This window comes from Branchiostoma lanceolatum, chromosome 2 (assembly GCF_035083965.1).
Source record: "Branchiostoma lanceolatum isolate klBraLanc5 chromosome 2, klBraLanc5.hap2, whole genome shotgun sequence".
NCBI classification, from domain to species: domain Eukaryota; kingdom Metazoa; phylum Chordata; class Leptocardii; order Amphioxiformes; family Branchiostomatidae; genus Branchiostoma; species Branchiostoma lanceolatum.
The window spans coordinates 29,169,204-29,189,613 of NC_089723.1; the positions used below are offsets into that span (position 1 = coordinate 29,169,204).

At 38.4% G+C, this 20,410-nt stretch overlaps 1 protein-coding gene across 2 annotated transcripts in view; it reads right to left on the bottom strand.

The window, feature by feature from the left end:
* Window positions 1–19,697, bottom strand: part of LOC136428437 (phospholipid-transporting ATPase ID-like) — a 35,479-nt gene extending 15,782 nt beyond the window's left edge. Inside the window, exons 1-16 of one of the 2 annotated variants that reach the window (XM_066417930.1) lie at window positions 19,478–19,697; window positions 13,659–13,730; window positions 12,531–12,589; window positions 11,784–11,897; window positions 8,380–8,478; window positions 7,920–7,981; window positions 7,475–7,547; window positions 6,057–6,127; window positions 5,417–5,499; window positions 4,831–5,078; window positions 4,370–4,444; window positions 3,359–3,480; window positions 2,458–2,666; window positions 1,727–1,770; window positions 874–1,036; window positions 245–324 (exon numbers count right to left, since the gene is read on the bottom strand). In XM_066417930.1, coding sequence (XP_066274027.1) covers window positions 245–324; window positions 874–1,036; window positions 1,727–1,770; window positions 2,458–2,666; window positions 3,359–3,480; window positions 4,370–4,444; window positions 4,831–5,078; window positions 5,417–5,499; window positions 6,057–6,127; window positions 7,475–7,547; window positions 7,920–7,981; window positions 8,380–8,478; window positions 11,784–11,897; window positions 12,531–12,589; window positions 13,659–13,698 — 1,542 coding nt within the window. In that variant the 5' untranslated portion in view covers window positions 13,699–13,730; window positions 19,478–19,697. The remainder of the gene's footprint in view (window positions 1–244; window positions 325–873; window positions 1,037–1,726; window positions 1,771–2,457; window positions 2,667–3,358; window positions 3,481–4,369; window positions 4,445–4,830; window positions 5,079–5,416; window positions 5,500–6,056; window positions 6,128–7,474; window positions 7,548–7,919; window positions 7,982–8,379; window positions 8,479–11,783; window positions 11,898–12,530; window positions 12,590–13,658; window positions 13,731–19,477) is intronic. The other variant, XM_066417931.1, reaches the window with a different exon arrangement.
* Window positions 19,698–20,410: the final 713 nt, after the last annotated feature.

Here is a 20,410-nt window from a genome sequence, read left to right on the forward strand (position 1 = left end):
GTTGGCAACTGGGAGACCCTGGTTTAATCCTGGGCAGGACATCTCCATTGGGGCTGCACCTGTCTTTCGGAGGGGACATAAAATGGAGGTCCCATGTTCAAACACTAGCAACTTTTGAGCAACAAGTTCTTATAAACAAGCCAAGATGCAAGGGATATATTTAGTTTGTGGTACATTGTACCTAGCCCAAACCATCATTACAAACCAATCAACTGAATGAATAACAGAAAGGTTACTAACTCACCAGAAAGACGATGCCAAAGTTTTTTGCTGCAGACACCAATGCTCCTTCATCTGGAGACTGGGCCTGATAGTCAAGAAGTCCTGAAAATCAAAGATCATACATGAATGAATCAACTAACTACAAAACAAATCTGTCATTATTGTTACAGGTTGTACTACAATCAACAGATCCCTTTGTCTAAAGGTAGGTAAGTAGGTAAAGCGGTCGAGCCTGAGACTAAGGACAAAGCATGATGCTTTTTTGTTAGCTAGTAGTACAATGCGGCTTTGTTACGGCTTGCGTACCCTACTCAAAGTTTTATGAGTTAAGCATACTTGAAAATTACTTGAAAGTAATTAGCAAAGGCCAGCTGTCAGCCAATGAGATATTACCATGGCTGAGTTACCAACCAATCATGTTGCTTATTGATAATTCTATTTCAAAAAGGCACAAGGCATCTGTCAGCCAATCAGATCCTCTCCAGGCTATAAGTTACCAACTAATCATGTTGCCTCTTGGTAACTTAATTAGGAACAATAGCCAATCTAAAGCCCCTAGAATGATGGATTACCAAGTTAAGGCTACTGCATCCCTCTTTAATGCAGGCTGCAAGCTTGATATGCAAGGCTGGTGTCTATAGAAGAGCTTACCATTCTTTTCCTCGGGCATGACCGTGTGACAGAGAGCCAGGAGACGGAAAAAGTTGGTCACGTTTTCGTCTCCTTTACTGATGTCGTCCAACAGAGTCTGGTCGTAGAACGTGAAGCTCTTATCGGAATACACGTTCCCAGAGAAGTCCACTTTCTTGGTGAACTGTACAGAAATTGATTCAAGAAAACCTTTTTACAGATTTAACAAAGCACACTTTAACAAAACTTCCATTGAAAGACTGGAGCAACCAAGGATATTTGAAAAATATACACGTTGTATACATACTTCTTAATCTCCTTGAAGAAACCAAGATCAAGTTGTACATTATCAATTTAAGTTACAAGGAATTCTACAAGATCTTCTCCATGCATAAAGAATGAACTACAGAAAAAGCTTTGAATCATTCATGCAAGGTGAGGCATCTACAGTGTAAACATGAATTATTAACGACAGTTTTACTATCAAGACATATATAATGTATTGAAATACAAGAAGAAAGTGAAACTACCAAAGAAGCACTAGCAAGAACAGGGGTGGTGTTTTTCACATGTACCAATTGAAACCACTACTTTCTTCTAACTAGTCCGTGTGTCATATATAAGATACTGTAATGATGGTGGATATGCGCATGCACGTAGTAAGTTAATAAGTCATTATGCACTGATGAAGACGACAGGTCTTTGAAAAGAAGAATGAAATAGGGTTGTGTACCAACGAAAACTATGTTGAATTGATTTAGCAACCTGACGAAACTATTTATGGGGTTAATAAGCCAGTTACAAAGACATACTGTATACATGTAATACTTTGTGAATCTACGTTCTCAGATTTCTAGACCATACGGTGATGTACCTCAGTTATGTCCATGGGGTTGCCATCCCTGTCATATACATCTCCTACAAAAAAAGAAAGAAAACCACAAATTAGAAGACCCTGTGTTATCAAGTACCACAAATTTACGATAGATTATCTATGGATTATTTGATTGAATATACCAATTACATAACTGTATATTTTCAGTCTTGCATACTGCACAGAATTCCAAATTCTCCTGACCATTTACATAATGAATGCTCATTGGTACCACCAACAAACATATGTAGTAAAGAAATGTGAGAATAAAAACTTTCTTTAGAAAAAAAAAGTCCAAAAGTGAAGGTGTCACTTGATACCAAAAGATTTCTTCCATAATTTCATCATAATACATCATTTTAAGACTTACATAAAAGATAATTGACCTTTAGAAATGCGCTAACATTTCCCTCCAATATGACATGTATGACCAAGGCACATCTATCATAACAAGGAAGACCTTTCTTGGCCTTTGTCAAATTTCGTTTGCAAAACGAATCCAACTGAGATTACTGTGGTGTGCTTGTTTTTTTATTCCAGTTCAAATTTCAGACCAAACATTAACCTCAGACTCTGCAACAACAAAAAGACAAACAGTATATATAACGTCCTTGGGCAAACAGAGATAGAAATGAACTGCTCCCTCTGGCAGAAAGTATAAAAAGTACAGTGCAGACGCCGAACTGCAAAGTAACACACACAATAAAGTAGACTGATTGTTACTATCTCACCATATTGTTTCCCATTGATGGAACACTTGTTGAAGGCCATGATGTTCTGAGTCAGCGTGCCGGTTTTGTCGGAGAAGACGTATTCGATTTGTCCGAGCTCCTCGTTCAGCGTGGTGGTGCGTGCCTTCGCGGGGGTGCGTTTGGGAGCGTAGTACATTTTACTGTCCCAGTTGATAAAGAGGCTATGGCCCATCCGAATGATCTCAACACTGCAAAAGGGAATGAATGCTAAGTAATCTACTTCACACAACAGCTTGTTGTTGTTGTTCACCTTGTAGCGCCCAATGACACATACTTAGGTCAGCAAATTTCCTTGCTATTTCTGTAGCAGGGTATATTTGTACATGGAGGGGTTGCTAGCCCTTCCCCTTTAACATGCAGTTTTACTTTACATCTAATGAGATGGCAAGTTCATTGCTAAAGTAAAGGCATCAACAGATTTATGGTAGCATTTTCCCTCACAAGAAAGCTGAATTTTGTATGATACATCCCAAAATAGTGATGTCCCTGTAGCTCAATTGGTAACAGCCTCACTGTTGAGCTCCTAGTTCCAATTAGTTCGCAGCCAGGAGCCCCCGGTTCAATACTGGGTAGGACATCTAGGTTGGGGCTACATACATCTTTTGGAAGGGACATAAAATGGGGGTCAAATGTTCAAAGAGGTTCCTTATTAAAAGGGAAAGGGCTAGCAACTCCTCCCTGTAAAAATACACCCAGCTACAGAAACAGCAAGGAAACTTGCTGCCCTATGTGTCACTAGGCACTAAAGGTTATCCACAATTGTCTCAGCCCCGAAATTGCCATTGCAAAGTTATAATACAATGAATGTGACCAGACCATCCACAAGGCCTGAATTTACCATTGTAAAGTTATCATACGATGAATGTGCCCAGGCCCTTACCTGACATATAAAGAAATGGGCACCACAGTGTTGAGGATGATGATGTACGACAGGAACACTAAGGATGCGATTTCAGCAGGGTTGTTTGTAAACACCTCCCATGGCAGGTAAGCTCTGAAGTACTACAGAAGAGGAAAGGAAAACATTAGAGAAGATTCAAAGTAATGATGATGGCTCATGTCCAGTCAGAAGTGCCCCCTTACTACCTTACTGTGTACTGCAGGTGGACTGTCACATCATTTCAGCTAAGTTGTTTGTTGTGATAAGAGCATCATTTTCATACAACATATTATCAAGTGTCTTTTAGAAGTATTAAAGGGTAGTTATCAAAAATTATGATGGCAATGACTTTTCATTACCTAACCAGGAGTTGATATTCTTTTTTGGTACTAGGTGCATAGGTGCACCTAAACTAAAAAAAATTAGGTGCACAGAAAACAGTTTGGGTGCACAACATAAAATACCGATGAAGTAGAATGATTGATCCTCTTCAGAGCTGGAATCTGAAATGGCAACTCAATATTGCCTACTATTGTATTCATGTAGCTAACTTAATCCAAGATTTCATCATTTGTCTGACACATAAATGTCAAGAATATGCTGTATACTAGTAGCGTTATGTACAAATATCTAGGTGTCCTACTGTCAAAAATTAGACGCACAGCTCCAATTTTGGGTCAAGTACATAGTATGTACAGTATTTTGTGCCTTACCGATACATATAGTATGTTATAATTATGTACATTCTACATCTGACAATGCTCATCTAAAATAGTAAATAGGACAGACTGAAGTAACAGGATACATCCTTTTTCATGACTTTTTTCCATGTTAGAGAATAATACACCCAAAGCATTTATCATAATACAATAATATTATTACAAAATGATACATATGCAACCAGGAGTTAAACTGGAATGCTGCTTGTACATGAGCAAGTTTACAAATAACATATATCTTGAGGATCAAATGATCAAGTTTTGAAAACTCTTACTGCTAATAAACACTCACCTGTCCAACATATGACTCCCAAACCCCACATGCTATAGCACATATGAGCGCCATGCACACAAGGAATCCAAAGATCTGTAATAGATAACAAAGAAATATCTTCAATGTAAAACTTTGAATGATGAGAAATTAGGCAAAAGGAATTTTGACTGTAAGTGCAAAATTTGCTAATACTAACCACACTAGACTAAGTATGATCATGGCATTCACTGGTATAGTAATTTGTTTGGCAACATTTCAAGAAAAGGATTTAGCACCTAGGCATTAATTGAGAAATCAGTTTTTGGCTACACCTTGCTGACACATAATAGAAAAGACCTTTGCCGCTCAAGATATACGAAAAGGGAATATTGTGCCCATTATTATAGTTGTTCATCCATGATTTAGAAAAAAGCTTTTTGTCTGTAGTTGTTAACTGTTACCAGAGCAAAAATGCCTACGAAATGCAACTAACTCCTTACCCAGAGGACAATGACGTTCATCAGCTGGTCAATGTGCGTCCTCTTGAACCTGGACTGCCCGCTGTTCATCATCAGCTTGGTGTCCTGCCCGGCGAACACGACCACCCCATAGCACCACTGGGTGTTGCGTAGAACGCAGCCGCGCAGCATGATCTGGTCGTTGCACAGCGAATACTTCTCCCCGTTCCACTCCAGAGTTCCCTCATACTTGTCCAGCTTGTTGTTTGGAGGCTCACATGTGATGTGGCCTGTAACAGAATTGAAGACAACATTTAACGTATTACAAATAGTAAGTAACACTATAATGATATACTACCAGAAGCTCGTAACGTATTACAAATAGTAAGTAACACTATAATGATATACTACCAGAAGCTTCCTATAGCTAAATATTCATATCTGAAGATTAGGGCATGTACAGCTGCAGTAACGAAGCACATGTTCCACCTGTTAGAGTCATGAATGATTTTTGATAAGGGAACACAAGTGCCATAAATACAATTTGATTCTGTCATAATACTGGTATTCTGTCCATTAATGATGAATATTATAATCATGCAGTTGGTAATATAAACTTATTTCTCACCATTAAACTGTCCAAGGCTATGGTTGTCATCTCCCAACTCAGCTGTTTCCACCAGAGCCTGTCTGCACTTCAAGTTGGTCTCCCTGAAAAAACAAACGTGATCATAGTTCTTGTTTGTTTGTGACTTGTAGGGCCCAAGTCTATGTAATATATATCTTGTTACATGTTCTGTAATGTTTTATGTGTGGGTCATGACACCAGCAACAGCTGCCTGTGTATTGTGTATTGTACCGTCGCAATTCCAATCAAGTCGAAGTCAATTCCACATAACTCTATGTCATTATAAATCAGCCTTTCAGTGAAGCTATCCCTAAATTGTACATTACGACCTCATTACATCACAAGTTTGCAACAGTACTGCTGTACCAAAAGTACAAAATGTAACAAAAAGTTTGTGCCATTTAGAATCCATTTCGTTCCATTTCGTTTCCATTTTGTTTCCATTTCGTTTCCATTTCGTTCCATTCCATTCCATTTTGTACTTTCAGGACACCCCCTTATTGCGAACCATGGTAACATACATATTCTCAGGGGGCCTGACCGACATTATCTACGCTTAACCCAATAGACGTGATATATAATTCTGACTCTTCACAACTGCAAACGATGCATTTATAACATTTAAGATAAGATAACTCACCCGTCAAGCTCTGCTGTTTCGATGTAACAAAGGCCATGAGGTTCAGATGTGGATAGCAGCAAGAGATCAGCCTGGAACAACATTTATAATTAGAGAACCATCAGATATAAGGGTCTGATGACTAAATAGGTAGTTTATTGGAATAATACTATATAGCAAAAGATATGCAAAATACATTGTACACGCCAAGGCATGTCTAAATTGCATGTAAAAAAATCCAAAAGATTAGGGTCCCATGATTGTGCATTTCACATGTATTTTGCCGTTTAGTCAATCTTTAATCTAACAACACCAAAAATCCGTATCAACTGTAACTATTTAAGAAAGGGCTATAATAGAATGTTGTCCTCCTACATATGTATCACCCTAATATTAGTGCATGTTACATTCTATAGGTCATGTCAATGGCAAATATAAACTGTGGATTATATCAAATGTTTACAAAAAATACAACTAACTATAACGTTAGGAGTGCAGACTCTTTGTTATACAAGAAAAAAATTTTAATGAGAAAATTTGTCAACTGTTTTAAAGGCAAGAATGAGGTGTCAACATTTGCAATGCACAAATCTGATCACCCGTGGCCATGGCAAAAAATGATCTAATCAAGCTATGATGTACGCGTAGTAAAATGACAGTACTAAATGTGAAGAGATGAAAATAAGAATGATTTATAGGACCCTCTTGTCCTCTATGTTTTAAAACACACTATAAAGTATATCAAATCTTATAGCAATATCAATGGAATTAAGCATGGTGAATAAATATAACACCTAACTGAGCATTTCCCATTAATCAATATCAATTAGAGGAGTGCTGACTTGACTATTGATTGACGGGACCTGACACACTTTCGGGATTTCCCAAAAGTATAACACACCTGCTCAATACATTCTTAATCGGGGAAACCTTTCAAAGACGTGGTCAAATGTGCGACACATTTAGAGCCAAATTTGAAGTGACTAGGTCAAGTCAAAAATCATCAATAACACCATAGCACTGCGGCCAAATTTTTTTGTAGCATTTAGTACATATAATATGGGATATTGCCACAGACTCATCATGACCATGCTATCATTTTCATATTCATACAATATACTCTGTTCGGGATAGCCCTTTTTATTTTTCATATATAATTTTTTGTATCAGGAGTTGAACGATCATATGAAAGTGACATTTTCTAATGCCAAAAGTCGTACAAAGCCCTATGGGACATGCCTCCAAAGGTTCCAGAGTGCAAGGATTCCAAATGACTGATTTAACATTGGAAGCACCCCCTACCAGAACAAGCAGGAAGCGCACCCTTTTGGGACATCCCTTCCTAACGATGAAGTTATAGCTGAGTGATCAGATATTTCCAGAAAAGTCAGCACCTGAAGCCTACGACAGCTTAACGTTCAGGATCCACGACCACTTACCGCGACAAAGGCGTCACTCTCCATGCGAATAATGTCTCCAACTTGTACGTTCATCCAGTTTTCTTCCGTGAGCCTAAAGACAGGACACAGTATATGGATGTCAAATTGAACCAAACTGAACAATTTACAGTTTAGTGATTCCATATCATACCTCACTAAGCTAGTGGATCTAAACCTGTATTCTTCTGCCAGGTTACATAAATCCGCCACTTTGAAAAACAGTGGGTTTGAGAGACTTCTAAGTGCAGCACCCACCAGGTATGCACTGTTTAGATACACAGAAGTGCATTATACTGGGGGCCATTGGGTCGGAGATCTCTTCGGACGTATCTTTTCAGGGTGTTACAGTATGATTTAGGGACTGTTATACAAAAGGGGAAGGTTCGAAACATACACTTGGACAAGAAAGAAAGGTATACCGGGTCTGGTAAAACAGTTTACTTACCTGCCATTTCGAAGGACTTGGGACTTCCTGTTATTCACTAAGTTATCACTTTGGTGACGTCTCTGCAAATAAAAAAGAATCATATTCAGAATGTTAAAACTTCTAATTTACATATAAGCTTCACAATACGATTATACTTTCCTCTCACTTGATATCATTTACAAATGCAGTTCGCATAAAGCAGTGACAAATTTTTTGTTTTAAATAATAGAATGAGCTAACAAGTTGCTATTATATATACATTGTGTCTTAGACACAATATTATGTATTCCAACCTAAGATGTAACTGTTATAATATAACTTACAGTATTTAAGTGTAGCCACATTCAAGTTTTTGTTGCAAACCAAAATCATAAAACAAATGTGATTCATCCTCTGGAACTTACGAAATGTTGCCAAGAGTTATATATAAAGATTTACTTACAGTACAAGTTGGGAGGTATGTTAACTTTGTACTTACAACATCATCCACTAAATCTTTGAGAGCTGTGATTGACAGCACAATGACCAACGGGACTGCAGTGGTGACTGGTGTTAAGGAGGAGATGGCTGGGATGACCTGAAAGAAAGCATTTCTATCATTAATCTACAACTTGAATATACAAATGTACATGTGTATGACTGTGCTTCCTCATGGGATAGTTACCTCCGTGAAGGAGGTCAGAAACCACCGACAGCGGTACTGTTTCTATCTGTGTTCGTGTGTTTGCAGCAGGGGTGAAATTTTTGTCTCTCTCCAACAAATCAATTTTCTGACTGGGGACGGAGGGACGAGTCCTGGAAACAGCTCTAATTTAGACCTACTAAACAGTGTCTATTTATAGAAGCTTAAGTTAGACACCTACTGATAATGATACAGATGATACCCTGGAATACCATGACAACACAGATACTGACTCTGATGGTTTAATGTCATTATAGATGCTATCTGAATACCTATAAGGTCAACTACATTTCAGAATACTGTAGATTCATTTATTAATCCAAGTTCAAGGGGATGTAAATGCGCCTTAGAGGGGAAGGAAGTTCGTGGCGCTTTAGGTTTGCACCATGTTCAAGTTTGTGGTGGACAAACAGTGTAAATCAATGGCAGAAAATATGTATCATTCGCAGTGAGATGAATTCACGTAGCCTGGACTGAAGTCCAGCATTGTTAACTTTATTCCGCTTGCAACGGTAGCTAACAAGGCCGGAGTAGCGACCATTGGAAGCGGAATGAAGCTAGCAAAGCTGGACTCCGGGCTAGAATTCACACAGGAGAGTTCACCGTAAAAACAGCGAACATAAAACCATCACAACTACATCAAGATTTACAGCTACTGTAGTGCCGTAGTAATGCATTGTTCTGCCATTGTAGATTATAAGTCACGAGGGGCAAGATTACAAAAATATTCAGAAAAGCCTTTAACAATGGTCTCCATAGGAAGCAGATCTTCATGATAGAAAATATCAGAACTCTAATCCTGTGGATAATCACATGGCCACACGCCTATTCAATATGACAAATAATCAAGGAATTTTGTTAACCCTACCTGCTAATCTAGTCTTCTTCTAAAATTGCTTTCAGTATGATTATAGAGTGCATAAACTAACTCCCTAAAATGGTCTGAACAGCTGTCCTTTGCAAGGTCAACACCACCAGATGTGTGATTGAAAGAGTAGGGCCACACTAACTTAGTTCTTTGTTTCACTCACATTTTACAGTGAAAATTTAGCAGGAGGACAAGATGAAAACAGAGTGCTGGGAGGATAACTCAAATCTGACTATATATACATAGAAATACCTTTATTGTACATTCATGCCTCAAAGGGCTAGGTATTGGTCATCAATTTTTCTTACTTCGGAGAACCAACAACTTAGGTTGGTATGGCCTAACTGTGAGATGCAGAGTACTGTAAATGCAGAAATGTTCACAGTTTTCGCGTGACTGTTTCACTGCAGACTTAAAATCATCGCAAATATTTTTGTCCGATACTGTTGCAGTAAGTAACAATATATAGCGCTGTCGCGAACTTAAATCCACCGCGAACACTCCATTTTCCCCTACTTAGCGTGAAATATAAACCATGCGAACTTAAATGCACTTACAGTAAATCTACACCTACCCAAATTGGTGACACAATAAAGTCCAGGTCTTCAATAAGTAAATTGAAGAACTTCAATTTGCACAATTACCAGAAGCTAACAGTGTGCTTTTGGCACCATTTCCGACACTTCGGAATATTTCACTTCTCAAGTTCAATGCTGGATTCTAGCCAGAGTGCCAAAAAGTTAACTGCAACAACCACTTGTTCCATTACAGTAATGGAAAGGACTTGAATTTAGTGGAATGGTAGCATATGTACAATCTTCATGAAATACCAAAGTCTAATTGCTAGTATTGCTTTTTGCAGCCATAGTTACAATCATTATAACAGCTACAGTTTACTTGTAGTGGGTAAAAGGTAAAGCAGCCAATCTGAGACTGAGGCAAAGCATAACACATTTTCTGTAGCTAGTAGTGCAATGTGACTTTGCCACTCTTCTTGATAAGTGTGATAGGTTCTTTTAGGTGCAGAGGTTTCACATCTGAGGAATATGCCTGAAGTTCTAAATGTACATGAGCCCTCCAGCTTTACGTCTCCATTTGGAAGGACTAAGGGCCTGTTTATACCAAGCTTCGCCAATTTAGATTCACCATACTGTTGATCCGGATTCCCAAAGCAGAGGTGGATTCAGCAGATCCAGCTTAAACCCCCTCTGAGAAACATTCAGATGTTCACACCAGGATTCACGACTTGGGATCAATCCCATGCCTGGGTGAATCCAGATTCAAGAAGCCAGGTATGAACGGGGTCTAAAGCAAAAATGCAACCTGTCACACTGTGCCTGATATGGTAAAGTAGCAGGGCTGCTTACCATTTGCACTATATCATACATGTACAAAGTGACAGGGCCATAGCTTCTTCTTCTTGTCTTGTGCTGACAAAACTTATCATTGATACTGTCCACTAGTGGAAATAAAGAGCATTTTAAATTTTGGTTCTGACAATCCAGCATAAAATTTGTTATATAATCCGTACTTGCCAACAGTACTGAGTTATGGCACGCTTTTAGACAATTTCCCTGCGGACAACTCACAAAATTTACATGCATGTATAACCTTGTTACATGGCTGGTATTTACACAAATTGATGATTGTTGTAACATGGTAACAATGTCATAAATCTCTCTCCTATAAATTATCCCTCTCCCCTTATACACACTGATCTGGGCTAATTAGTCTGTCATTGAGCTTTCCTTGGTAAGGCCATACCAAGTATATTTGTTCGGGTTCTTTTCAAATCGGAAAATAAACACGAAAACAGAGTCAGAGTCAAATGAGAAAGTCTGTACCTTGGTTCTACTGTAAGTTGGTTCAAACAGTTTCAGGAAGTTATGATTTAAAGTCAGAATGATGCTTGTTTTTCTTCCAGCCTTAGGTGTACTTTTAATCTTCACCTTTTGCTGAATTTTACTGAAAAAGTTTACTTAAGAAATTATCGGTGATTTCCTATTTTATGGTCTCACGATCTGCTACAAATCCTTTAGGAAATAAGAACTATTAATGATTATGGATAAGTAGAAATATGTACATTTGTACTGTAAATCTTGAAAGAGTTGCAGTGTTTTCTTGGTAACCACTAAAAAAAAAAAATCGTGGCCCCACAAAAATATGCTCTATCTTGTGTTGTGTTACTGTCAGTGGTTGTTTAAAACTCAAACTTAAAACATAGCAAATGCCTCCCTTCCCCTCTTACAGCGAAATTAAATCCCTGCGAATATAAATGAATTTACAGTATTGTTCCACTCCTGAACCGAGTTCAGGTAAATAATGTACTTACTTGCAAGATGAGCAAGATCACAAAATAAGCGTTGGCCACCCTTTGCAGCTGCTCAAACAGGTTGATAGGCAGGAAGGTGAAAACATTGTACTTTGATGTGCTGATGTAGTTACTCTGCAAAAAACAAAGTTTAACAATACCTCATAAGCACCGAATTATACGTAGTGCAACATGTATTATAACAATCCAGTGGGCAAATCAGAAACTAAAACCTGTGCTAAAAAAATAGCAGTTTGTGAGTCATGAAATTATATATCATATAATATCTACCCATAGTGCCCGCATCTCCCAGCATGCAATGGAATCCGTGAAAAGATCTACAATTGCCCTTGCAAGGTGCATTTTAAGGGCACCTTGCAAAATATCAATAAGTTATCATTAATATCTTCAGCATCTATCAGTAACCTCCAAATACACCAAAATGACAAAATATCAATACTGAAGGCAAGGTTAAACATCATATTTCAGACACATATGGAACGGAAATGCCTTACTATCTGATTCAGTGTCTGATATCATTTCTTACAATCAATATCACCTTACATGTTGAATCATAACAACTAGAGTTTCTGACTTCAATCTGGCAAACTGTCACTAATCAACAGTGACTCAGTTTGTGTCTAAGTAATAATCATACTATTGATAGTCACCTATGTATGACTTTAATAACAAGCTATGTCACTAAACATTGTCAAAAGCAAAAGTTCCATGAAGGAAACCGATTGGCACAATGAAAGATAAACTTACCGCATAGCCAAACTGCTGATTGTACTCCAAGTCATTTGTCCTAATTTTCCTCTCCACCTCTGGAATGAAACATTACGACATGGGATCGTTAACGCAGACAAAGGACTGAGTAGCGTCACTGCACACTGCTCGGTTTTGTTTGCAATCATTCAACGATGATTCCTGGAGCCTAATTCCAATATGTAAAACTGTCAAATTCTATTTTCATGCCCTGATCATTCTATAACTCATTTTCAAAACACTGCCATGTCTTCAGTTTTTATCCAGTGATTGTGAAACTTGCAGATGGTAACACTTTGGTTGAGTACATACCTTTGGAATTTTCTCTTTTCATTCATATATTCCTCCTGTACAATGTTTATTTTATAATTGATGCTGTTTTGACACAAAACTTTTGACAACACACCAGTTTTATAAACAGTTCTCAATTAGCTATTGCTTTATGACAATAAGAGAGCTGACAAGATTCCTACACCCACACAGTGATCCTCAAAATGTGCCTTTACTAAATTTTCATGGGTTATTGTATTTAATGTCCTTGATTATCTATTGTGGCGACGACAAGATAGCCACAACATTCCTACACCCACACAGTACACATGCCAGCAAGGTAAAAGGAAAAGTCTACGTAAACAATTGCACAAAGTGTGATGTACACTCTCTGAGATAATCATGATCTTCGGGCAATTGTGTGAACAACTACTACATACAAGTCAGGCTACATTCATTGCACAATTTCGTAAAATACAGTGCAGGTGCAATGTTTTCTCATCATGATGGATATCCCGCAATGTTTTGCAGGACTTTGGTGCATATCCCAAAATTGCCACTGAGCCTTTTATGTCGTATATACAGTACAGGGTGATCTGTGATCCCATGTTAGTTAAATACAGCTTATTCGTATCCATTTTTTTTTCACAGTTGACACCTGAATCTGTTTTCTTGTAATGTAAAGGTTTAGACTAACAAAACAAAGAGACATGACCATACAAATCGATGCATAAGGGAAAACTAGGCACAAATGCTTGCAAAAAATATGAGACTTACAGTGTATATATTGTTATCATCAATTTAGATTGGGCCAGAATGTACTAGATATGTCTTGGATGAAAATCATAGATGACATACCTTCTTCCTTTTTGCGGAAACAACTAAGGCAGTCCTTCATCGTTCCCCTTTGCTGTTATGATCTCCTCGAGTCTGTGGGAAGGAACAATGCATGAATACAATGATAACTCCGAAGTCTCATTGTACAAATTGGCTGATACATATTAATAATTGATATCCATGGTTGCCTAGAAGCAGCGGCATCCTTCTAGCCACTCAAGAGTGGGGGCAGCCAAAGCCTGTTAAGTCCTAATTAGTGCAATACAGTCATTAAATAGGGTGTGTTGGGGTGTGGTCCATTCTCTCTCATTAGTTCTATCAATTTGAGAATAGATTGGTACATTTTGCTATACCTACGATTATAAGGCAGACAAGGAATTTTATGCAAAGAATGTATTAAAGGATAGAATACCAAAGAAGGCTAATTTTGGCAACCTTGGTAAATGCAATTTCGGAGTAAGGAATTATGTAGGGATCTTTAGGCCTCACCAATTTAATTTGTTGGTTTTCAGACTTAAAGAGAAAAAAAGAATACAAAAATTGAAATGCCTGTATGAACAACAGTCATCTTCAAGAACGATGGACTACCAAGATCAAGTTTAATTCAACATGACAGTTTTAGGCAAAGTATGCACCTGTGCTGACATACTGTAAATGCATTTAAGTTTGCAGTGCTTAAATGTTCACCGTTTTTGCAATAACCTCTTCCCCACGAACTTAAAACCACCACAAAATGCTTGTTTTGTCTTCTGTCCGCCTATCACATTGTTTCATCTGCAAACTAAAAACCACCACCTAGACACTCCATTTTATCAAATCAAATCACAGCAAACTCGAATGCATTTACAGTAACATCAGGGAGTAAATGTAGTCAGACGTTTTGTGGAAGCTTTTCTTCAAGTCCTGTTTCCATAGCGCCATCTCGATGTATTTTTACTTAGAACTGTCTGAGAACAACCCAAGAAATAAATTGGTATGGCCTTATTCATAGGAGCAAAGTCTTTTAGAAATTAATTTTGAGTTTTGCCATTTCAGTTTCTGGAATCTCAACTCTTTGTACTACATGTACGTATATCATAACATATTTCATTGGCTACACGTGTGTCATGATGGATCATATAGCAGTCTAGACAAAATTTAGTTATTGCTACCGAGAGACAAATAACGTTATCTACCTCAATTCATCTGCACAATATATCACATGCTAAAAACTATATACATCATAGACAAAGCGATCAAATTCTTTTTTACCCCTTATTCCCTAGACTCCTATTCTAACTTGCCAGGATTTATTAATTATGGAAAAGACATGGTGGGAGAGGAATGAAACCAAGCATTAAATTGAATGCAAAATTGTGTAATTAGTTGATATTAGAAGATAACTCCCTTGAGCTACATTCTTGAGAGGAAAGACTATTCAATAAGTAGTCAGTGTCTATTTTGGAGATTTATTCAATTAATTATGGGAGGATGGGAATAAAAACTCTTTGAAAGTCTGGTAAAGACATGTGAAGAGTCGAAACAAAAATCAATGATATTGATGACTTGGGTACGTATGGGAGCCTTGGTAAACTAGATGGCACCCAAGGCATTTCAAAGAATACAAGTACGTAAAAAGGTTTAGGTTTGACACGGTGATAAGTTTATTGATAGTTTTGACCTGCAATAAACTTATAAAGAACTGTTGCAAATAATTTTGTCTTTGCCCTTGTACAATTCTTGGCTTGAATTTGTTGCCTACATGTGTATTTCTAAATATCATTTTAGATTCTGCCTGTAGGTATTATACAATACTATAGTATGTATGGGTTAAGTACATGTTATTCTAATTTCTTGTTCAGAAGAAAGTAAAGAAACGAGTACTAGTAACATTGAGGATGTTATCGAAATCTTACACAGAATAGTTTGCCATGTTCTAGTTCTCCTCTAGTTCTTTGAATAAAGAGATGGAAGCAAAGAACAATTCCCAAGGATTTCATACCACTTCACATCATTATACAGATCATGTTTTCAGTCTACATTTTTATAGCATATGAAACAGTGCCACTTGCCCAAATCTTTCTGGACATACAATACAAGTCATGTACATCATGTATCTAATATACAATAATCAGACCTGACACTTGATCAAATCTACATATAGACAGTCTCAGCATTAGTCTCAGTATTAGACACTGTGTAAAGTGTAACACACATTGTGCACCTGATTGAATAAGGCCAAGGACATCAATGTCACACTGCACCTTACACAGGGCTCAAAATAACTTGATTGTCAATAAAAATATAGATGTGCAATTTTGCAGGGTAACGAATTCTAACAAATCACAATTTCTGATATAAGGCCACAGCAAGTAAATTTTATGGATGACTTCCTCTGCAGACTCCAAAATTAATGAGATAGGGCGAAAAAAAAACAAGGTGGGCCAAAAAAAACAAGATTCCTATATTTTCAAATTTTGAGATCATAATTCTTGTTAAACAAGAATTGAGGCGACGAAATATGATATCATGACCAACAGGTCTTTTAGTCTTGTATTCAACCAATGTATTAGCCCTGTATTCATTCATATATAATATAAAACCTCATTGATTCAACAGTAAACATGTCCTTGTAGATGTGTATACATCTCAATAGACCAACTACAACAAATGCAGAAAAGAGCTTGTTGTACCATCATCTGAAGCAACTACACTGGGTATGCATATGCGATGAAACACCTTGTGTATACAGCTTAATTAACTAGACCCCCCCCCCCCATTATTTATATAATATCCTTGCTAGAACAACTGCAGAAAACAGCTTGTTATTATACCATCATGGGCAGGAACTACACTGGGTATTTATAGGCAATGAAACACCTTAGACTGTCAACCTTTACGACATATTTGCCAATTTTTGGCATGTTGACCACCGTCGGAGGGCAATGAAATTTCTTGTTTTTTATTTCGAAATCAGGCGAAAATTAATGAGCGCGCTGATGTCATCCATAAAAATTACTTGCTGTGGCCTAATGCAACATTACATTATGTGTACAAATGAAGTAATGAAATAACCTTATAAAACTATGTCTGTCTTGTTCATAATTATCATTGTTTACAGTCAGTTTCTTGATTTTTGGGAAGACAGTTTTCTTTAGCTTTTTAGATGCTTAGGTTTAAAATTTCATACCTCAGCCATAATTGATATTTTTGTTGCATGGCTCTAAACCAATTCATCCACTGACCTATTATGGATTTCCCTATAGGGGTCAAAGGTTAACAAATGGCTATGGCTGTATTGTTTATGGGTCAAAAAATAACGTTGTCAGACTGACAACATGTGAACAACGTTCTTTGGGAGCGTCAAGCGCCGAAGGCACAAGGCGCATCATTTCATTCAACCTAGGCGTGTTCTCTGATGTTTTGTGGCACAGTGTTGACAGCCTGATAAAAACAAAGCGGACACCACCGCTTAACCGCAAGGCGACCACTGCAAGAAAATACAGGACAAAAGATGCAAAAACCAGACGTTCTGCTGCAGTACCAAGGACAGTCACCAAGGGGCCCCAAAATCAACCTTGACCTTCATCTTCCCAACACCTACCAGTAACCCACATATCAAATGTTATCACAATCCATCCAGAGGTTCTTAAGTTATGCTGACCACTTGTAACTGTCCTAAAACACAGACACAAACAAAGATATACACAAAACAATACCTCAATTGTTCATGGAGGTAACTAAACAAAGGTGTGTCCAAAATACCAAAACACCCACCTGTGACCTTGTATAGGGAACACTGCCTGGGGCTTTGACATTCTAATAATTAATTTCTATCTTTAGTGCGCGAAAAAAAACAGATTAAGCCAGCAGATCCAAACTAAAAAAAGCGTTAAGAAAAGTGTTTTCAATGGTGATTCATGACGTGCATTGTAACTACAGTAACTAGTATTTGTATGTTGAATGTACATCTTTGTCCTCATACCTTAGAAAAGGCTGAGACATATGATATAAGAGAAAAACATACAGGGAGAGAGTTGGTGTTCTTTAGTATAGCCTGTATACCGCCCCCACAACTTTCCCCGGTTAGACGACAGGTCAAGAGACTGACATGCTACTAAACACATAAAAGGTGTTGACATCATCTAGTCAGAACCAACAGTCCGTAAGCAGGGTTAGAAATACCAACCTGCAACCTGCAATTTGCATCTGTAAAAAGGACAAACTACTTGCAGTTTGAGGACATGTAAAAGACAGAATACAGGCTGTGTAAATTACATACTGCTGAAAACCAACAACTGCATTGTACTTTTAAGCTCTAGTCTGCTAAGGTAGCCCTTTGGCACCAAATGTGTACATGTATGTGTACGAGAGAAGCTTCAATTCATGGGTGGGGGGCACAGAAAGGACGGATTGTCTAGAAATTATGTATTTTGTGCATGTGTTATTTCTGGTCTCGAAGCGTGCACGTACCTTCATACAATTTCACCTCTTCCCACATTATGTATAGTAATATTGTCACAGTATAATACAATCAGACCTCCTCTTGATAACTGACCTGAAATAATTTGAATTTATTTTGCAAATACATTTCTCTCCGGCAAAGACTGCAAGTTATTAACACTTAATCATAAATCGGATTTGAAAATGTACAAATTTTCTGACACCCACACACTCGATGCTTTCCCAGTAAAAGTAGCATGGCTTGTCTATTGTAAGTATGGGTGAGTAACCTTGCTTCTCACCCGGTTGAGGGTTTGTACCCTGGCCAAAGTGTTGCTTACACTACCCCAGGTGACTACCCCCACGCCACTTGGAAGAGAGGACATTATTAAAGCTGGAGGTCCCGAGTTTGAGGAGAGCCACACCTCAAGCATGTGAAAGAACTGTGCTCATTCTTAAAGGGTACACGCCCAATGTGTGGCCTACCCAGCCAATGTACTAATAGTAATACCCAAGATCAAAACTTTGGACCTCACAATATGCCTTGACTTGAGGCAGTTTAATGGTTATACAATATAAACAAAACAAAACAAGCCCTTTCCCGTCTTGCCAATCTCCGGTTAGACCATCTTCTGCTTTATATCCAGCTGTGTAACTGTACAATATTTGTGTAACAACTGCAGACACACACAGAAAACAATACCTCTGTTTTTACGGAGGTAATAGATAAACACAAAATTTCAGTTGAGCTCCTGGTTCTAATTAGTTGGTAACTGGGAGACTCTCGATCAAATCCGGGCATCCTGGTTGGAGCTGCATTCGTCTTTGGGAAGGGACATAAAATGGGGGTCCCTGATCGAGGAGATTCCTCTAGCATGTTAAAGGCACTAGACAGCCTCATTACTATACCCAGATCAGTTCCTACTGGCTGTGCTTTAGATGGAGCTCTGTTGTATTGAATTTGAAGAGTATTACTTTAAAAGATAATAGAATTTAGAGGGGAGAGATTCTACATTTCCTCCTTGGACCAAGGATATGACACGTCGATAACGTCACTAAAACAGAGACGGCACACGCCCCCGCGACCATTGAAGGAACAACAAAAGGACCAAAGGGCGTGGACACAATAAAGCGTAAACAAATATCAAACACGGAAGAGTTTGGGTGGAGCAGTGTACAGCATGCTCTACCGGTTGATCAGGTCATATCATTTGCACATTTTATAAGGCTATCATAAATGATGAGACACGTTTCCCAAACAGCATTTAGCAATGTTTACACTATAGACAGTGCATCGTTACTGTTTTCACAAGAGATTTGTGCTTATTTTGTAAATGGAAATGGTTTTCCTCTTGCCTACATGTAGTGATGAACAACAACACCTGTCAGAATGCAGAACTGGGAAACTTCCTACACACCGGAGAGAGAGATGTGAATGAATGAGCTGCTGGCTCCCCCGTAGCCCGTGCGTGGCTCTTAGTCCCTCATCGGTGGAAGCGGCAAATGAGAAGTTCAGCAGCTTACCGGTTTGGCCGCGAAACTCTAAGCTGGCACTCGATACAGTCACGCTATTTTCTCCTATCTGGAGTTCACACCGTATCCAGCGACGCCATGTTAGGGACTGTACGATATTTATTCCGGGGGTGCTGGTGCTAAGTTTGCTGAGTTTTAAAAAAAATGCCATGCCTTCCCTCTGCTGACAGATAATCATTTTTTTCTCTCGATCAAAATCATTTTATCCAATTATTATACCGCTGGGTCTGCACAAAATCCATGGCCCTTCCCACTTTGAGCATAAGCTCTCTCTCCCCTCCGAGAGATATCGCACAGTCCCACATGCGCGAGCACCGGAACAGCAGGAATGTGTACGTCTTTTCACCACATGATCACGGACCAATCAAACAGGAGGGATTTATCTTCAAGCAGATGTGTGGGTTAGTTTGTTTGCACTGACACCTGTCGCTGATCTTTCCCTGGAATGGGAAGGGGTGGTTTAACAGTCGTGGTTTCGTCTAACGAGTTTATATTTATGGCGACCTTGATTGGTTGATAGTGGGGCAAGGTGAAGGTGATTGGTTGGTGGGTCGATGGCCTTTAGGGTAAACATGACTAAAGGCGCCCTCCTAATCTTCCCTTTATCTGTATCCAACACAACTAAAATGTGCATGGCTTTGTTTCTATGGACAAAGTTGTCGGGCTTGTTGGTGCTGGGTGAGCCTATCGATTTCTCAGACCACTTGAACTAATTTTGAATCACTGTGTGGCGACATGAAGTTTGGCTGCTCAAACAAGTGGCCGCTCTTGTAACGTTATGATTTGATGACATTTGATGGTCAATATTTTGTATTTGT